Genomic DNA, 20,929 nt, shown 5'->3' with positions numbered 1-20,929 from the left:
CACACACACACACACACACACACACACACACACACACACACACACTATCTGGTTCACTATCTTTGTGAGGACTCTCCATAGACGTAATGCTTTTTATACTGTCCAAATATTCTGTCCCCTTACACTAACCCACCCCTAACCCTACCCATCACACACACACACACACTAACCCGACCCCTAAACCTACCCATCACACACACACACACACACACTAACCCGACCCCTAAACCTACTCATCACACACACACATACACTAAACCGACCCCTAAACCTACCCATCACACACACACATACACTAAACCGACCCCTAAACCTACACATCACACACACACACACACATACACTAACCCGACCCCAAAACCTACCCATCACACACACACACATACACTAACCCGACCCCTAAACCTACCCATCACACACACACACACACACACACACACACTAACCCGACCCCTAAACCTACTCATCACACACACACATACACTAAACCGACCCCTAAACCTACCCATCACACACACACATACACTAAACCGACCCCTAAACCTACCCATCACACACACACATACACTAACTCGACCCCTAAACCTACACATCACACACACACACACACATACACTAACCCGACCCCAAAACCTACCCATCACACACACACACATACACTAACCCGACCCCTAAACCTACCCATCACACACACACACACACACACACACACACACACACACACACACACACACACACACACACACACACACACACACACACACACACACACACACACACACACACTAACCCTTCCCCTAAACCTATCCATCACACACACACACACACATACACTAACCCGACCCCAAAACCTACCCATCACACACACACACATACACTAACCCGACCCCTAAACCTACCCATCACACACACACACACACACACACACACACACACACACACACACACACACACACACACACACACACACACACACACACACACACACACACACTAACCCTTCCCCTAAACCTATCCATCACACACACACACACACACATACACTAACCCGACCCCAAAACCTACCCATCACGTACACACACACACACACACACACACACACACACACACACACACACACACACACACACACACACACACACACACACACACACACATACACTAACCCGACCCCTAAACCTATCCATCACACACACACACACACACACACATACACTAACCCGACCCCTAAACCTACCCATCACGTACACACACACACCTCTGCAGGCTCAAACAGATGGATCTTTTCAATGGGCCTCCCTTTCTCCAACAGAACAACTTGACAATTTCCATGAGGAACAGGGCGAGAGCCAACATTCCCGAAGCCGCTCTCGCCCTGACCTGGACTTTATCATTGTCTTTATCACCATCAAAGTCATTACACTTCCCATTAGGAAAACTTTCCAGCCATGTCACAACCAACATTAAAATGATTTATGGGATCAGAAATAGATTAAACTGAGGGAGGAAAACGGATGCATATTTATATTTATATTTATATGCCTAAAAATGTGCTCGCCATACCAGGAGAACAAAGGTCAAAATTCTCTTCTGGTCAACATCTGGCGTTTTTCTGTGTTATTATCTTTGACAATGAAACTCAAAGTATTAAAAATAGATCGTCAGAGAGCATTGACTCCCTGGTAACACTTTACTATAATGTTCCTACATTAAACTACATTAGTTAACATGACCTAACAATGACAAATACTTCTAAAGCATTTATTAATCTTACAGTTAATTTCAACATTCACTAATACATTATTAAAAGTATCTGTCAATCTTATGATTTCTTGACATGAAATGAACTAAAAATGAACAGCATTTTTATTAACAAATGTATTGATGGACCTTATTGAAAAGTGTTTTCCGATTCACTCTTTTTGCTTTTCACGTTTGATGTAATCTCCTCAGATTGTAGTTGCATTCATTCAAACTTTAAGATATGCATAAAAACAGACAATGACTTAAATACACATTTTATATGATCATGTTTTCAATTTAAACTCAAAGGAAGGCTATATTCATTTTTTATTTTTATTTTTTTTTTATAATAATAATTTAGCACTGGTTTGCTTAGCATTCACATGGGCATTTTTAACACCGAACCTAAAGGCATAGGGACATGTTCACAACCTGATTGGTCGGCTTTTATGACGTAGCCTATATTTCAGGACTTGACCAGCTGAGAACTCGTGAAGAGCTTATAAATGTGCAAAGCATAGACTGTAAAAAAATATGGACGTAGTGTCCGTGACGTCACCCGTAGGTTTCTGAAGAGCATTTTTGAAGCCTAAAGTAGGCGGAGCCGGCCGTCGCCATCTTGGCCTTGCGTCACTCCCGGATAACAGAAAATAGGCAAAGAGGCGGGGAGCGGAGCTGAGGAGCCTGGCTATCTGAAATCACCTAGCGCGACGTGATCGAGTTAGATCAGGCTGGGGAGGTAATGCTGTAACGTTATGCTACTGACAGTAGCAAGTCTGCGACTGCACAGGGCCTCGCGCTAAAGTGACAGTTGATGATGTAAAGCCAATTAAAAGTTCCTATTTTTGCCCTTCAAAATATTATAATAGTTAAAAGACATGGCTACAAGTGAGACTGTGTATCGTGATTCTGTACTATTCTGCTAGTTGAAAATGAATTATGCAGTAACTTAATATTACTCTGAGAGAGTGTGTGTGACAGTGATTTATGAGCATACATGTCAGTCACTCTTTTTTATAGTCTATGGTCCGTCAGCGCGGCATCGCTCGTCAAGTTCGTAGAGAGCTTATTATTCAGTCCATTTTAAATTCTGATTTTGGCCGCCTCTCAAATGGGTTAAACCATAGATATATTACCTATGAAGTTAAAGTAAATGCGCTAGAAAATCCGCGCTCGTTCAAGGATGTGCATTTATAGCATGGACGGAGAAAGCGCCGACACCTGCAGGATTTCATCTGACGGTACATAAGCATATTATAATCTATATCTGTTCCGTGAGAGCAGAACGAACGAGCCTTTATATCTATAGACGTTTTTAAATCTGAAAACTCCAAAAAGCAACGAAATTGTCAGACATCCATTAGTGCATGTTCACAGAGGAAAACAACTGAAATACAGCGCTGGTTGTTCTCTCGAACGATACTCGACGACAACGACGGAATCCTAAACCGTGGGCGAAGTAATGGGTGTATTAAATTGTATGAAATAATCCCGGAAAAAAGCACAAAACACAGCAGAGGTGGCAAGTTCAGCAACTAAAATCTGCTGAGGTGAAGTGACGGCTAACAGCAGACAAACGGCTAGCATTGACATCAGCGGGAATCCACCTGTCACTCAAGTGGCCACACCCTTAATTATGCAGAACTTTAAAGGGATACTCCACTTTTTTCGGAAATATGCTCATTTTACAACTCCCCCAGAGTTAAACAGTTGAGTTTTACCGTTTTAGAATCCATTCAGCCGAACTCCGGGTCTGACGGTACCACTTTTAGCATAGCTTAGCATAGATCATTGATTCAGACGAGTCCAGTAGCATTTCTTTCAAAATGACCAAAGAGTTTCAATATTTTTCCTATTTAAAACTTGACTCTTCTGTAGTTAAACCGTGTACTAAGATCGACGGAAAATGAAAAGTTGCGATTTTCTAAGCCTATATGGCTAGGGACTACTCTCATTCCGGCGTACTAATCAAGGAACTGTGCGGCCGTACCATGGGTGCAGCAGGCGTAATGATATGACGCAGCGCCTGAAAATAGGTCCAATAGGTTAGACAAACTTAGTCCCGGTCACGTTGGAAGAAGTTACCGAGCTGGGGACTATTTTTAGGCGCTGCGTCATATCATTACGCCTGCTGCACCCATGGTACGGCCGCACAGTTCCTTGATTATTACGCCGGAATGAGAGTAGTTCCTAGCCATATAAGCTTAGAAAATCGCAACTTTTCATTTTGGTAATTGGTAATTTTAGTTGGTAATTTTAACATGGGGGAGATACAGATCTGACTCACTTGTGCAGCCAGCCTCAAGTGGCCAGTCAATGAATTGCAGTTTAACTCACTTCCGTGTTGGTTTCAAGAGAGAGACGGGGAGGTTGCCGCTTGGTGCAAAGTCGTCAAAACAGCGGCTGCCTCCGTCACACACAAGCGACGATCTGCTGTGAGGAGACGCGGTTCTGACGCCTGTACCGAACTGTGATGGGAAACATCGCGACCATGCCGAGAAAAAACAGGTATGCTTGAGCTTTCTGTCCTTTTTTTGGTTCGCATCTTGTGACATCATTTCCCGTTTGTCTTTGGTCCGTGTTGTTGCGTTCATATTTCAGTCGAACCGCACCAGAGTTCGTACTGGAGACCCATCTTTTAAGCGACCCAGTAAAAAAATTCTGAACGTTGGGTTTGTGTTCCCAAAACATGTATTTGTAACATTTGTTATTGGTAAGCCAGGAAAGGTTTCATTACGGAAACTTTTTAGGTTTGCAGAACGTTACCTAAACATTCCTGTAACGTTCCCATAACGTTCCCTTAGCGTTCAATTAACCTCTTTTCTTGTATCACTGTACCAGTGAATTTGACATTCAGATTTGAAAACACATGATGAACACGAGAAAACCCCACGGATAATCGGCCAAGATAATTTGACCTTTATAGCCTATATGTTTTTGAAAATAATAATTTGATTAATTAAGGTTATCAATAAAATGACTATGTATTATATATTTGTTTATTTGATGGTAAAGCACTTGGTGTTTTGAAAATAAAGGGGTAGCCTAAAACACTCACTGTAAACAAAATGAAGAAACTTTTTATTGAATATAGATTTGATATGTACAGAGAAGCTTTGTGTACACTTTGACACATCAGGTAAAAACTTTGTGTAAAAACCATTTTCACTGTGCATACATGAATCGAACACCATGGTACCTATTAAGTGGACAACAAAATGTCATACAAATACATTAAAATGTGCAGATTACTCTTAGCTTTCTTTTAACGATTAAAACAAATGCTGTATGATCAGAGAAAGTCAAAAGATAATAATAATTTCATTTTAAAAATGTGCATTTGGCGACAAATTCAACTTTTAACATACAAAAACATCCCTCATCACAGACACTTCCCATCGAAAACATCTTATGTATACAATGTGATATAAAATAGTAGATAAGCAGCCGGCACCAACAAAAAAAACATACAAAAAAAAAAAACCGCTGCTGTTCTGGAAATGTCTTCTCTGTTAGTAGATACAATACTAGAAGCACATCATGTCGTACCACAGAACCCATAACAATCTTGGGAGGAAGTACCAAACTTTTTCTCTGGGAATATACTGAACGTTTTCCACGATGAATGGATGCGAGACCGAGAGAGACGCCAGGCGGACTCACTTTAAGAGACTTGGAGGAGAGAGAGTACATTGGTCAATGGGCTTGGCTTTCCTTTTTGTGAGAGCTTATTAAGCTCTTTTAGCTTTAGTTCTGAACAATGTGGCCAAGTGTTTCATGTCCCTGCCAAGATACAGTTCATAGACAAGAGAGAGTCATGTTACAGGCACTGGTGATACACAATCCCATGCAAAACCCACACACGCATACGAATAGCAAAAAATCTAGAGCACACATGAAAGCCACATGCCGTTTGTTAGAGTGGTTAAGATTTCTGAATGAACAGTTAAAAGACAGCTAGATTTAAAGGGATAGTCACATTAAAATAGACAGTCTCAAGCTGTAATAAAAAACAACATAAAATGATATACCAATTCTATCATTGTTCAGAAGCGCACAACTTTTTTTGTCCTTTTCAGAGCTTGACAGCTCCTTTTTGTGAGGAAAGTGTGAACTGCACTTTTGTGTTCCACAGAAAGAAAGTCAAACATGTTTGGAACGACAACAAATTTTTCATTACTAGGTGAACTTCTCCCTTAAACAGGTTTTCGACCCTATCCGTGGCTACTGCGGTGTGAGCTGTAACCTGAGCTTTGGTGTGTTATAGTGGAACACGTGCGCGAGCAACCGGCCATTAACCTGTGCGATAAACACTAAAGTGCTGAACAGAACTGCTCTCCGCCTGAGCCGCTGAAACCAAAGACGGTTCGTAAGGCAAAGGTCAGAGTCACACCCACACCTACTGCGTATAAAACTAATGCATACACACACACACACACACACACACACACACACACACACGTTGGGTTTCCATGTTTTATGGGGACTTTCCGTAGACATAATGATTTGTATTCTGTACAAACTGTATATTCTCTCCCCTTACACTACATCTACCCATCACAGAAAACTTTCTGCATTTTTACATTTTCACTTTATAAGCTGTTTTCCTCATGGGGACCAAAAATGTCCCCACAAGGACAAGGATTTCAGATATTGCGATCTTTGTGTCCCTATAACGTAGGGTTTACCAACACACACACACACACACACACACAGCCAGCCTGGAAGTCACAAGAATACAGTCTTGATAGGAAGCATTAAAGTCAACATGAATTCAAAATACACACTATTTACTTTCTTAATACATGCTCCTGTTGTTATTATGCAAGATTCATCTGTGCATGTTATTTTAACCCCCCAACATTTTGTAATCTTTCATAAAAATGTAAAAACATGCTCCGCCTTCATCAATCCCTCTTATTTGTAAGCCCCTCCCCTCCAATCACAATCATATAGTGAAACATTTTCACTGATTCCTGATGGATAAAATTGTTTAATCTCACTGAATAGCCATTTCATGTTGCATTTAAAGGTGCAGTATGTAATTTCTGTTCTATTAGTAGCACGCACCAAACCATATTTGTTATTCTTCAAAAAGTATTTGAACAAAATATATTTTTTTAAAGTACCTAGTTTTTAATTAATTCCCTCATTCCTGGTCTGGGATGTATTGCAGTAAGAAAGGGGAGAGCTGTACATTTACTGGCTTATTAGTGAAGGAACAGAGACACTAACTGGAGGAAGGAGCAGAAGAATCAATTATACAGTGGGTGGAGATGGAAGGCGTCACATGAGGAGCAATTGAGAAATATGACGGGTTAATGGGGTTTTCCGTAGCAGAGAGTTGGAGGGTTGTGGGGTCATAACCTTTTCACACTCTATTAGCTGAGTTCAGCTACTCTGGTGGAGTACATGGGCTAACACACACACACACACACACACACTAATACAGCACACCTACACTTACAACATTCTCATTAGGGTACCGTAACAACCTCATTCTCAGTGCTATGATGTAAAAATAATGATATATTTAAGTTGTAAAGTATTTATACATCATGGATATTTGTACTGAATATATGCTGATTTTAATAAAAAAAAAAGAAAAAAAAGAATAGAATTAGAATTAGCAATGTTTTTTTTATAAAACTTGTATTAACGTAATGACAGTCTAATGAAAATTTGAATTTAGAGAAATCTGAATTATGGTAATGTACATTTTGGGGGAAATAAATTTTTTCATGAATAGGGAGCCCGGCACATGACATTCAGGGGAAAAAACAAGATATTGTGCCCACAAATTAAGAATTTGTACTAATTTGTTCTTTAAAAACAAAAAAATGTAGATAAGTTGAGGCCACTATTTAAAAAACAGTAACAAAGTGGCCACAATCGATCTAAAATAAGGGAACAAAATTATTACAACGAAGTCACAAATTAGAAGTTTTACTTGACGTGTAATACAAACTGGAATAAGAATTTGTTCCCATAATAGTTGTGGGAACAAATTCTTATTCTATTTTATATTCCACTTTTTTTGTGAAACAGTGACTTTTTTTTTATAGACCTAGAAACAAATAAGCTAAATATTTGCATATATATGTCTTTTAATCTGTGGTGCAATATGACCCAGAAATGTTCCTGACAGGTGTAGTGAAATTCACCCGCCTACAAGTTCTCAGCACACTTGACAAAGACATGATATGTGGGTCACAATATGCTAGAAACAGCCATGACTGTCATGTGATTGTCAAGAGAACGTCAATGAATTCAGTACAAACACATACTCGTTTGTGAAAAGCAGGGATGGGAGATAGATATTCCCATTTTCAGTGTGTTCATACTAGAGAGAAAAAAACAAACAAATTGAAAAACCCCTCCAAAACCAATTACTCAGAATCCTCCATTCAGTCTCCATATTATAGCTCTGTCTCTTTCCATTCAATATTATTGCTGTAATACAGTTTTTCCTACAGTTTTGATCTCTCGTCTCAAGAGTAGAAGGGACGGCCCTTCTCAGGGGTCTGTAGACGGTTGAGCCGGGCGAGTTGGGTGGGCGATGGTGGCACATCTTGTCGGTAGGGACCTTTGGGTGGTGTAGGAACAGGGGTCTGGATTGGGGCTGGTGTTTCCTCCATCGTAGGCAGCTTGGTTTTCGCCTCCTGCTCCTTTCGTCTCTGTTCCTGTCTCAGGAGCTCTTGGGTCTCCAGGAGTACGCGAGCGTTCATGCCCGTGGAGGCGGCGCCCAGGTATCCGTTGGCAGTGCGGGATCCCTGGTAGCTGGAGTAGCGCGGGTTTTCTTTGGCGGTCTGAAAGACATCGCCGGGAGGATAGACTTTATCCCAAGAGTCTTGAGACACGGTGCTAGGGTTTTTACGTGGTTGTCTGAGGAAGACAGAAAGAAGGGTCAGAAACAGACACGGTAAAAAACTCACACAGTGTCCTAATCAGACTAGTGTTGTCAAAAGTACCGAAGTCAGTACTGAAATTGAAAAAATGTGACGATACAAGAATTTCCCTCTAGCATTTTGAGAGCTGTTGAATGGATTCTTAAACACCTCTGATTGGCCGTTGCATTCACACGCTCAATATATACTATATCTGTGATTGGCCATTGTGTTCACACGCTCAATATGTCTGTGATTGGCTTCAATGATCAACACTTCAAAAACATGTTGTCTTCAATGAGTGCTTACACAGATACACACGGGAGCGTTTGAAAGCAGGCGTCTATCAGCGGATATGTCTATCAGTGGATATATTACTTATATTAACATCTAAGAATCCATTAAACAGAGCTCAAAATGCTAGAGGGAAATGCTGGTATCGTCACATTTTTTCAATTTCAGTACAGACTTGGTACTGAAGTCGGTATTTTTGACAACACTAAATCAGACACGCTACGATCCCTCAACACATGATAAAATGTGTCCTTTTATGTTAAATTTTTTTTTTTTTTTTTTTTCTCCAAACAAGTCATGTCGATGATTCACGAAATTCACCATTTGTATTCCATGACAAAGATCGTTTCAGTCTCTCAGTAAGTATGTTTGATGATGTTAAAATGGTTTGATTTACATGAATTTGATTATTAATTTCGTTGCAAGAGCAGTGTGAGCTTGCAGAGAGACTCCGCCCACATGCTCTTATGATTGGATGTGATTTTTTTGATTGATTTTGTCGTGTCTCGTAGTCAGGTTGCGTCTGGTTAAGACCTGGTGTTACAGTGAAAAAAGGACCTGCATCAAATCTAGAGTCCAGAATATTATAGAGACTCATCATAACAACCACCTACAACATGCTAGAATTGTCCAGCGGCACTCACATTTTCTTCAGAAAATGTAAAACTCACAGTTAAACACTCTGAGGCCCGCTAGTGTACTTAACATCAAGAGAGGAAATAACAGGTTCCTAAAATGTCCATCCATACCGGCCAATCAACAACTAGACATTTGACAGACCGCCCAGGTTAGATGCATTTCTTGCCTAAAGGAACAGGGGAAGAAATATCAAACCTACAAATTTCTTTGTCAACGTAGCGGCTATTGTGAGGGGTGTCCACTCAGACTCTCTCCATCTTCTCTCTGCTCCGTTATTAGGATCCATTAAGTGGGAATGTGAAGTAGCTAGCGTGCCACATCCCAATGCCTCATGGCTAAATGAAGGCCCGTTTACACCTCACTGGCCTTGCAATCTTAAAAGCGTGTGTGCGCACACTTCTGTTGGGATTTCACACATCGGCTCACACAAGAGAGGAGTGCTTTCAAAAGCAGGCACAAAAGTTCTAGTATCATCCAGAATTCAGAATGTGATGGTGAAATAAGGGGTGTTTACATCTTTTTTTTTGTCACTAGCAAGATGCTAGTGTGTTATGGGTGACTGCTAGGTGATCGTTTACTGGCCAAAGTCTCAAAAAGCCCAAATATCTGTTATTATGGACCCTAGAAATGGCTTGGGTCCCAATTTCAATGCAAGTTGCCAGTTTTATTGATCGCTATAGGCGACAAAGAAAAGTAATAACACACCTCTCCTCAATAAGCCACATGATTTGAAGCATCATACATGTCTTTCAAAGAAATGGTCTGCAACAAATTACACACCAAGGTTTATAGTTCAAGGTTTAGAACAAACACTTACACGCTATATGAACAAATAGTGATTCGTGCCCAAGGACGCACCACTGAATCTCACAGTTTCCTTTGCTATGGGTCACATTGTTTGGATAATAAATAAAAAAAATGTAAATGAATGCAGATTACATTCAAGAGTGATTGCGTAAAGCACATCAAGTTAAGTCAATGGTCATGAAAGGTCTAGTATTTTGAAATGTGTGACTGACTGGATACCAATAATACTGTGTTGATTATAGGGATGGGCAAGAGTACTCGCATGTGTAAAGCAATGATTGTGCTGAAAATATAGTTATCTTTTTTTCTGATTGGTTATTTTTTCTGAGGTCTGATTGGTTAGGGTTGGACAGCATGCCTTCCAGACCTGCGAAATAAAGTAAAACTGGATTTGAAAGCGCGCACTGCAGTGATGCCAGGAATCACTTTGATCATGAAATACAGTTAAGTGCACGATGTGCAGCGCCAATCTATCATATGCAAAACATTAGAATGTAACAGAATGTGGAAAATTCTTGGTGCTTTAGTTTTTTAACACGCTGTTGCAGAGCCCGTCCACAACAAGAGTTACACATCAGACTAGCATGGTCAAGTTCATGTGCGCCTTATCATGTGCTCTCCAACGTAGCAACTGCTTAACCAATGGTGTAAGACTGGGGCGGGGCTATCTGTTTGTTCGACCAATAGCAGGCGGGGGAGTATTTGTGAAACCTGTTTAAAAACGGTCATTATTTTTGCAATTCTTATGTCACACTACACACTTCATAGATAAAGTGATGTGAACGGATATGCAGTATCTCTATGATAATGTCACGTCACTACGCATGTAAAAACATTAATGACAGAATAAGAACAAAGTATTTTCCCCTTTGTCCCAATAGCTACATTATTTGTATCTGAAACACAGCTGGTGTGCATCACAGTTTATCAAAAGGACAACAGATATACACACAGAGAACAATATTATCTCAACACCTTGAGTAATGTTTTCTATTTGCTAACAGAAAGCAGAACGTGAGGCTGGAATGCGAGACCTTAATCTTATCTCTGCGACTGTGAGTGTTGCCGTATTATAACGTGCAGCTGTTGCATGAAGTTGCGCTCTGTTTCACATGACTTCCATTACTGCTAATCAGCGTACACTTCACTTTATCTGTCTTATTTTCTGTTCCTCCCTTTCTGTCTCTCTAATCCACATCCCTAAAAAAAGAATCCCTTCATTAGCCAAGTGCTAAATCTGAACCCACAGGGTAAACACACAGTTGGATCCCTGTTAAAGCTTGCTTATAATCCATGCAACTGTTGATCAATCCAAGCTGCGTTGTGATAGGTGGAGCAGCGACGTTCCAGTAAGTCCTTGCATTGCTAATGAGCGCGCATCTCGGCCGGGTCCTCCAGAGGACAGGGGTCATTTCACACCAGCTTGACCCTGCTTGACCGACGCTATGAGATTATGGGTGGAATGTGCATCAAAGGGCCGTCAGTCCTGCCGAGTTTCCCCAGGGAAAGTGTCAAAGCGCCGTCAGGATCTAGTCGGCGGATTCCTTATAAAGCCGGCGTTTTCGTCTGAAGTTCGCTCAATATAGACAACGACATTGAAGATGCTTAAGGCAGTGAGAAATAGTGGAAGCTGATTGGTTGAATTGATTAACTGTCATTATGTCCACGTAGTGTGGAGTAGTGAATGTCGACCTCTCTATCGACCCTAGGACTTTCTCTACTGTCTTGGGAACGAGCGAAGACAAAAAAGGGGGAAGAACGATGGATGGAACTGGGATTTTTGATGCAAGGCTCCCCCTCCTTTCTGCGGTGTGTGCTGGGCTTTGTCATTGCTTGAGGGGGACTAATTCTGTAATTGTACATATCCTGGATACACCGTTCTCAAAGCCAATAAAAACAAGCACCAAGCGTGTAGGTTAGACCACACACACACACACACACTCAGTTCCCAATAATTCCTTGTCAAAATCCCTGCAGACTATTATCTTATCCTTTAAAAAGAATGCATTTTCTATGTGTATATTTTGTTTTCAAGGTAACCATTGTCAAAGTATCAATTTCTTTTAAAAAAACTTTTTTGACTGGTTGTGTAAGATTGTTTTGCAGTTCTGGTGCCACATAAATTACACTGTTTAAACTTCTGCATGTAACTTGCAATTTCTACTGCAACTATTGTTTAGTTTGTTGAATAGAAGTGTGCTCAAATATCAAATAGGCTTTTTACCTGGCAGACAAAATGGAAAACTATATCATATAGAGACTCAGGGTGGGCTTTTTTGACTTTTGAAGCTTCAATGTCAACCTTTAAGTCTTTTTTTGTCTGTTTATTGGCTAAAATCCACTCGGACCACCTTAGCAGCATCTACAACACGACTGCGTTGTGAAGGTGACTTTTGAGCTGGTACATTTTCATCAGAAAACATAAAGTTATGCTTTCCTGCTGTGCTGTAAATAAATGTACTGAAATATTGAGTGAAACTTTATCAGCACCGCCTGCAGCCCCCACCACTTTCAGTTAAGTATGTAAAGCTCCAATGCGGGAATTTTTTCTTCTTCTCGTGTCTGTTGGCTGGATGCTTTGCATGAACTGAAGCAGATTAAGAAGATACCAATGCCTGCAAGTAGAAACGCTGATATCAAACTCAGCCTGCGGGCAACATCCTAAGCTTTATTGACATTTATGACAAATATGCAAAGGGGAGGGGAAAGAGAGAAAGTGAAGAGAGAAGATAAAACAGATGAGGGATGGGGCCGATATCCATCCAAAAAAAAAAAAGGGGGGGCCCTATAGACTGCAGTTGCCAAGATAAACTTCCCTCAACAAACAGGTTCTCGGGCTGATCTTTATTAGGTTTAGGAGGGGCACATTCTCTCGGCCTGTGAGCATGAAGACAGACGTTGTTGCTGTTCGGAGGGCTTAGAGCGAAGACAGAACCGACCGCATGACTACAGTGAAACACCACTGAGGTCAGAGGGAGTGTGGGAGACATGAGCATAAGATTGCACGCATATTTGGTTTATGGCTAATTTATTAGCATGCATTTATTAAAGTATTACTTTTCACTGCTTTGCTCTAGTCGTTCTGACAACGTATGTGCTCATATTTGAGATTTACAGCTTGAATGTAAGGAATACCTGTACAAAATGTACTTGGGCAGTACCATGGTGCAGTGATTGTATCACATGACTTTATATGGTACCGTAAGGTCAATGTTCTACAAACAAAACATAGTAAGGCATTAAAATTATACCATTTCAATAATAATAATACTTTTTAGAATTATTATTATTATTTAGGTCACCATTAGGTCACTTGATGGAGTTTTTCGGTTCCTTGCCACAGTTGCCTTTGGCTTGCTCAGTTGGGGATATTTTGGGGATATTTAATTTGATTTTATCAATCAATAAATTCCACTAGAAACAAACCTTGTTGTATTATTTTAATTTAATACTGTGAAGCTGCTTTGATACAATCTGTATTGTGAAAAGCGCTATACAAATATACTTGACTTGACTTGACATTGATTCAACAAGGTGCTGAAAGCATTCTTTAGAAATGTTGGCCCATATTGATAGGATAGCATCTTGGAGTTGATGGAGATTTGTTGGATGCACATCCAGGGCACGAAGCTCCCGTTCCACCACATCCCAAAGATGCTCTATTGGGTTGAGATCTGGTGACTGTGGGGGCCATTTTAGTACAGTGAACTCATTGTCATGTTCAAGAAACCAATTTTAAATGATTCGAGCTTTGTGACATGGTGCATTATCCTGCTGGAAGTAGCCATCAGAGGATGGGTACATGGTGGTCATAAAGGGATGGACATGGTCAGAAACAATGCTCAGGTAGGCCGTGGCATTTAAACGATGCCCAATTGGCACTAAGGGGCCTAAAGTGTGCCAAGAAAACATCCCCCACACCATTACACCACTACCACCAGCCTGCACAGTGGTAACAAGGCATGATGGATCCATGTTCTCATTCTGTTTACGCCAAATTCTGACTCTACCATCTGAATGTCTCAACAGAAATCGAGACTCATCAGACCAGGCAACATTTTTCCAGTCTTCAACTGTCCAATTTTGGTGAGCTCGTGCAAATTGTAGCCTCTTTTTCCTATTTGTAGTGGAGATGAGTGGTACCCGGTGGGGTCTTCTGCTGTTGTAGCCCATCCGCCTCAAGGTTGTGCGTGTTGTGGCTTCACAAATGCTTTGCTGCATACCTCGGTTGTAACGGGTTATTTCAGTCAAAGTTGCTCTTCTATCAGCTTGAATCAGTCGGCCCATTCTCCTCTGACCTCTAGCATCAACAAGGCATTTTCGCTCACAGGACCATACTGGATGTTTTTCCCTTTTCACACCATTCTTTGTAAACCCTAGAAATGGTTGTGCGTGAAAATCCCAGTAACTGAGCAGATTGTGAAATACTCAGACCGGCCCGTCTGGCACCAACAACCATGCCACGCTCAAAATTGCTTAAATCACCTTTCTTTCCCATTCTGACATTCAGTTTGGAGTTCAGGAGATTGTCTTGACCAGGACCACACCCCTAAATGCATTGAAGCAACTGCCATGTGATTGGTTGATTAGATAATTGCATTAATGAGAAATTGAAGTGTATAATAATAATAATTTGTATTGTTAACAATATAAAATAAACTTACATATGCTAATTAATTTTATTTACTGAATTTTATTTACTTTTAGATTCCAGAGGTTGTGCACTTATACGTTAAACGAAGCTGTAGAATTGCTTTCCTGCTCTCCAAAAAAAGTTCACTTTTACATGAAAACTGTAGAATGAATGAAGAGCTTCAGTGCTTTAGAGAAATATTGTTCATTCAGTGTTATTGTTGTGAGACTGAATGTGTGGTTACAGATGTGATGTGAGATAGTGTGTGCGGTGGCGTCTCTTACCGCGGTAAGGAATTGTATTGCCTCTGGGCTTGAGTAAAAGAGTCCTCTCTTTGTTTCTGCACTTGCACCTCCACAGAAACCGAATGCCGCCCCGTCGGTGTGTAAGAACCAGTGTTGGTCTGAAATGTGAATAAACATTCCTGTTACACACAAATAGTATAACAACAGTATAAAGCATCGCTTTTTGTGTTCCCACAGCAGAAAGAAAGTCATATAAGCTTTGAACAAGATTTGATAAGCACAGCATCATTTCAGATTTCATGGTCAGGTATAGGGGTTTAATATTTGATGAGGGGCTCTTGATCGCTATTCTTCCTAAAACACAAGGTGCACTAATGAGAAGCGTGACTACCACACCCGATAGCAATTAGCCTCGAGTGCACTTGTGCTTCAAACGGCTGACTTCGCAAAAATAACAAATGCTGCATTAATGCAGAGAGGCGAACATTTAAACGATTCATAAGACGAAGTTATGGGGAAAAACAGAAGAATTAAACATTACGGCGATGGTTTTACAACATCCTGGAGAATCGGGGCAATTTTATCCATGTCTGATGAAGGCTGAGCAACATCTCCAGTGAGACACAATTTAATCGCTAAAGGCCCAGGAACATTTATCCGTTTGCAACATATTAAGCCAAAAACAGAGAAAAGGAAATGCTTTTATTGTGAGCTAGAAGCAACAATGAAGTAATAATTCACAGCGAGATGTTTTAATGAGATTTGGACTGAGAAGACACTGAAGCAAGTAAAAATCAGGTTTGTTTGTGTGTGTGTGTGTGTGTGTGTGTGAGAGAGAGAGTATGTATGTCTTCTAATGTCTCTGGCTACATACACACTATAGCTTAAATATGGTTGTCAATCCTCCTTTGTACACACACAGTTTGGAAATTTACCAAAACTTAATTCATTCATATATATATATATATATATATATATATATATATGAAGAGTTCAGATGCAAAAGCCTCTAAATGCCATCTGAAATTTTCTTATAGAATGATCATTTTTATCAAGCTTGTATATTTAAGTTCAGTAATTTCACTTAAATGACAATTAATAGGTAATCTTCATTGCCATTTAAGTGAAATTATTAAATTTAAATATACAAGCTTGATAAAAATGATCATTCTATGACAAAATTTCAGATGGCATTTAGAGGCTTTTGCATCTGAACTCTTCATATATATATATATATATATTATTATTATTATTATTATTATTATTATTACTACTATTATTTTTTATTTTTATTTTTTTATTGTAACAACCAGTATAAGAAATTAAATTGCATTAAAAGTGCTAATAATGTTGTCCATCTATAATTTGTTTTCAGTGGCATATTAACCTTTATGATGCCATTTTTCACCAATTCATGAACACTTTCAATTAATCTTACTTTTAAATAAAAATGAATAATCTCACGTTCAATGAAACTTACATTCCAGAATGTTAGCTAAAAATTAAATGATAAAATACCAGTAGCAAAACGCAATGAACTTCCACAGTACTAATTTAATGGCAGTTCAGAAAAACAGCATTTCACTGCATGTAGAACCTGATTTTTAAAAGTTCATCAGTTCAATGCTAATGAAAGCATGACATCTCCAGATCTCTCTCATTAATCACACAAAATGTATCACTTTTTTTTTTTTTTACTCTTTTCGGACACAGAGCAGACAACAATACGAAACCCACCTGAACAAACACAAAAAGTGGCCTGATAGAGTGGCCCGATGACAAGACGTAATTATAAAAAATTGTCCACAGCAGTTCTGAGCAAGAAAGCATGATACAGCTGGATGGAGAGTCGAGGTAGCTTGCCGGACCCAGACTTCCAAATCACGTATAATCGTTACGATTACAGCGAGGCGTGACCCGTAGCCTTTAATATCAAAGACTGGTTCGGCTCGCGGTGCAAGGGGGGGGGTCAGAGTACACACATGCTCCATGTGCAACAATGTTTACTGCGCTATACACTCAACCACTTCCAGAAACCCGCTCCGACATATGGATTTAATTTGGGAACTGATGCACTTGACTGGGTGAGTGCGAGAAAACAGAGATAAAGAAAGGATAGAAAGCAGAAGTCGGGGAAAAAGTGAAGGCATGGAAAATGAGTATGTCATTCTGCAAAACTGTATCATTATTAGCAAGTTATGACAACACTGAGGTGTGTGTCTCACGTTAGAATAAAGGACAGGAAAATAGAGAATGTGAAAGTGACAATAGCCATAGACAGACTCATCATTCCTCTCATCCCTTAGAAACTCACTTTTCTGCTCGAGTGCTTGTACACTAGGGAAGGTTTATCTATATAGTTTAGAGCCAGAACGCTCTAGCAGCCACTCAGAACACCTTAACAGCATAGCATCTTGACAAAAGGACACGCTAACAATGCACTGAAAACAATACAAATGCACAACCTTAGCAACGATCCAAACCACCCTGGCATGGTGACACTTAGGTAACTCGGAGAATACCTAGCAACATTTTAGAAACCTCCCAGAACACCCTGGTGACAACACACTAAAACACTCCGATAACCACCAAGCAGCATCTCAGAAGCATTTCAAAGGACCCAAGCAACTACATAGCAAAAACACCAGGAACACCCTAATAATAACCTAGCAACACCATAGAAACCTCTCAGAGGATCCCCAAAACTGCATTGCAACACACTAAAACGCCCTAAAAACCACCTAGCAACACCTTAGAAACCTTTTCAGAAGATGCTAGAAACTGCAACACACTAAAACACCCAGAACACCATAATAACTACCTTGCAACACCTTAGAAACTTCCCAGAAGACCAAATACCTCCTAAATAAAACCACCTAACAACACCTTAGAAACATCCCAGAAGACATTAGCAACTGCATAGCAACACACTAAAACACCCAAAAAATCCTAATAACTACCTGGCAACACCTTAGAAACGTCACAGGAGATTACATAAACTGCATAGTGACATATTAAAAACCCAAGGATACCTTAATAACCACCTAGCAACACCTTAGAAACATCCCAGAAGACATTAGCAACTGCATAACACACTAAAACACCCAGAACATCCTAATAACTACCTGGCAACACCTTAGAAACGTCACAGGAGATTACATAAACTGCATAGTGACATATTAAAAACCCAAGGATACCTTAATAACCACCTAGCAACACCTTAGAAACCTCTCAGGAGATTCTGGCAACTGCATAAAAACACACTAAAACACCCAGCACACTCTAAAAAAGCAACAAAACCACATAACCTGCATAGTAACATATTAAAAACCCAAGAACATCTTAATAACCACCTTAAAAACCTCTCAGAAGATATTAGCAACTGCATAGCAATTCACTAAAACACCATAATAACCTAGCAACACCTTAAACACTCCCCAGAAGACCACATAAACTGCATAGTAACATCAAAAACTCAAGAACACATTAATAACCACCTAGCAGCACCTTAGAAAACTCTCAGAAAATGCTAGTAACTTCATAGCAACACCCTAACAAACCTGTCTGGATTTTTAAGGAGGATGTTTGAAATATGTTAAGTTGACATTTTGTTCACCACCAGTTTAGAAAAAGTCATGAAGTATCAGCCTGAATCTCATAAAATGGCCCTTTGTGTCTCTCAGACCCTAAACATGAGGGTGAAGGGTTGAATGTGCACTGCACTGCGATCTGAGTTCAGTTCAGAGCAGATATAGTCCCCACATCCCCTGTAGGTAATCTCGATTTTATCATCTAACTCTAAATCTACTGAACGTGGAGGGATATAAAAGAGTAGGAAGGCAATCCACGTATATTTCACAGGGGGGACACTAATCTCTAACCTGGAGTGGAGTTATCTAGCCACTGTAGGCTCATTATCATGTTGTACACTTCTTTTCGCCTACATGCAGCAAATGTTCATTGAGCTTACAGTATGTTCCTGCGGTGCTGATTTAGAGTTGCGAGATAACCTCATCTAAACATTGGCCGCAGTGGGTCGACTGCACAAGGACATGAGTTTTCTGATTCCACGCTGTTTCCTGTGTGGTTTATAATCAAAGAAGACATGCTGGTTCCTCTGAATCCTGAAATCAATGGCATTCTTTCGAGTCACGAAGACTGCCCAAATGCTTGCCAGCACTGAGGTCCTTGTAAAAGAGGAGAAAAGGACATAAACACGGGCCTAATTTGTGCATGTGTGTGATCTAGGGCACCGGCATAATACTTCCGTCCCTTGTGTGGCCTCCGATCGTCTTAACAAAAGATTGATGTTTATTGGCTGAGACAGGCCGGCAAGCCTCTGGAAAGAACATGCTCTTTATGACAAACATCTGGAAAAGCCCCTTTCAAAGTCATAGCGAAAAACGCTGGGCGTGATATACAAGGGAGGCATAACAAGACACGTCTAATTGTCTATTTACCGGTGGAGGCCTGTGACAGGTTCTGGCCATGGGGCGATTATCAGCGATCTGGGATGGCAGCTCGTCGGCGCACGTAAAAACCTGATGACGGGTTTCTTTCAGTCCTCAGGGGATTGTGAACACAGAGAACACACCTTAATCACTGTCCTAATGTGCGTCTCATGCCGTCAGAACTCACGCTGGGTTTGAAGGATTATCTGGGGTGTACTTACCCATTTTTCTTCATAAAGAAATGAGAGGCGTTTGATGTGAAGTTAGGAGTTTTGCCACATAGCTACATATTTAAAAGGCAATCAATCATTGTTTCATGGCACTTTGATTTTATGTTGCACTTGAGGGACATTTCTGAATGGTGTATTGCACAGTATTTATAATCAAAGCTATAAATAACAACCGAGAGACTTTGTAACTAGGTGGTCACAAGTAAATGTTAATTAGTTGAGTGCTTTTCAAATGAAAATAATAAATCTTCCTGAAAATACAGTGGGGACACCGTGGTATGATGATGATTGAAATTATATATACCATGATGATACTCAATGATGATAATCATATATATCATGGTATTTAGAACGCACTCTAAGGTACTTCAAATAATAATTCAGAATACCATGGTAGTACAGTGGTACTTGTAAAAGAAATCAAACAAACAAACAGCACTACCATTTTTCCAAAGCATGCTATCTTAAAACAACAGTATTTAAATATTTTGTATTTAGGAAGGCATGGCTGTGCGTGTGTTATACTGTGTATTATCTACTACACAAACAATAAGTAAGTATATATTTAAAATTCCAGAGCCCATGTCAAAAATCCCATGGTATCCCAAAGGGGGGAAAAAAGCCATGGTAATACAGGTACATGTCCAAAACACTATGGTAATTCAATGGTCCTTTAATAAAAATGTCTCATTACTCATCTTATGTTGAACAAGTTTTCACTGTTACATCAGTGCACCAAAAATAATTTCTGGATGCTCTCAGAGGAACATGTGACTTTGTTTTGACAGTTTTATAACGTCATTATATCAAGCTTATGGCAGTAGGATCAACAAGACTGTTATGGCTACAAACGCCTCCCTTGCGCTCTCTTACACTGCTTAACCATTATTCTCTCGACCTGCCGCTACGACTGACGGCTGTATATTTCTACAAGTCAACAGGACCACAGTGCTCATGGGCCCTCTCAGACCTTAAATCAACGTCAAACCTGTTTGTATTC

The 20,929-nt window shown here is 40.1% G+C and overlaps 1 protein-coding gene across 1 annotated transcript in view; it reads right to left on the bottom strand.

Annotated features, from left to right (window-relative positions):
* Positions 1-7,489: 7,489 nt before the first annotated feature.
* Positions 7,490-20,929, bottom strand: part of pard3aa (par-3 family cell polarity regulator alpha, a) — a 444,866-nt gene continuing 431,426 nt past the window's right edge. Inside the window, exons 23-24 of the mRNA XM_084398765.1 lie at positions 15,288-15,406; positions 7,490-8,628 (exon numbers count right to left, since the gene is read on the bottom strand). Coding sequence (XP_084254891.1) covers positions 8,235-8,628; positions 15,288-15,406 — 513 coding nt within the window. The 3' untranslated portion in view covers positions 7,490-8,234. The remainder of the gene's footprint in view (positions 8,629-15,287; positions 15,407-20,929) is intronic.

Source organism: Rutilus rutilus (genome assembly GCF_951802725.1).
Source record: "Rutilus rutilus genome assembly, chromosome: 24".
NCBI classification, from domain to species: Eukaryota; Metazoa; Chordata; class Actinopteri; order Cypriniformes; family Leuciscidae; genus Rutilus; species Rutilus rutilus.
Note: the sequence above shows the minus strand (reverse complement) of the source record. Positions and strands in the feature narration are given on the sequence as shown.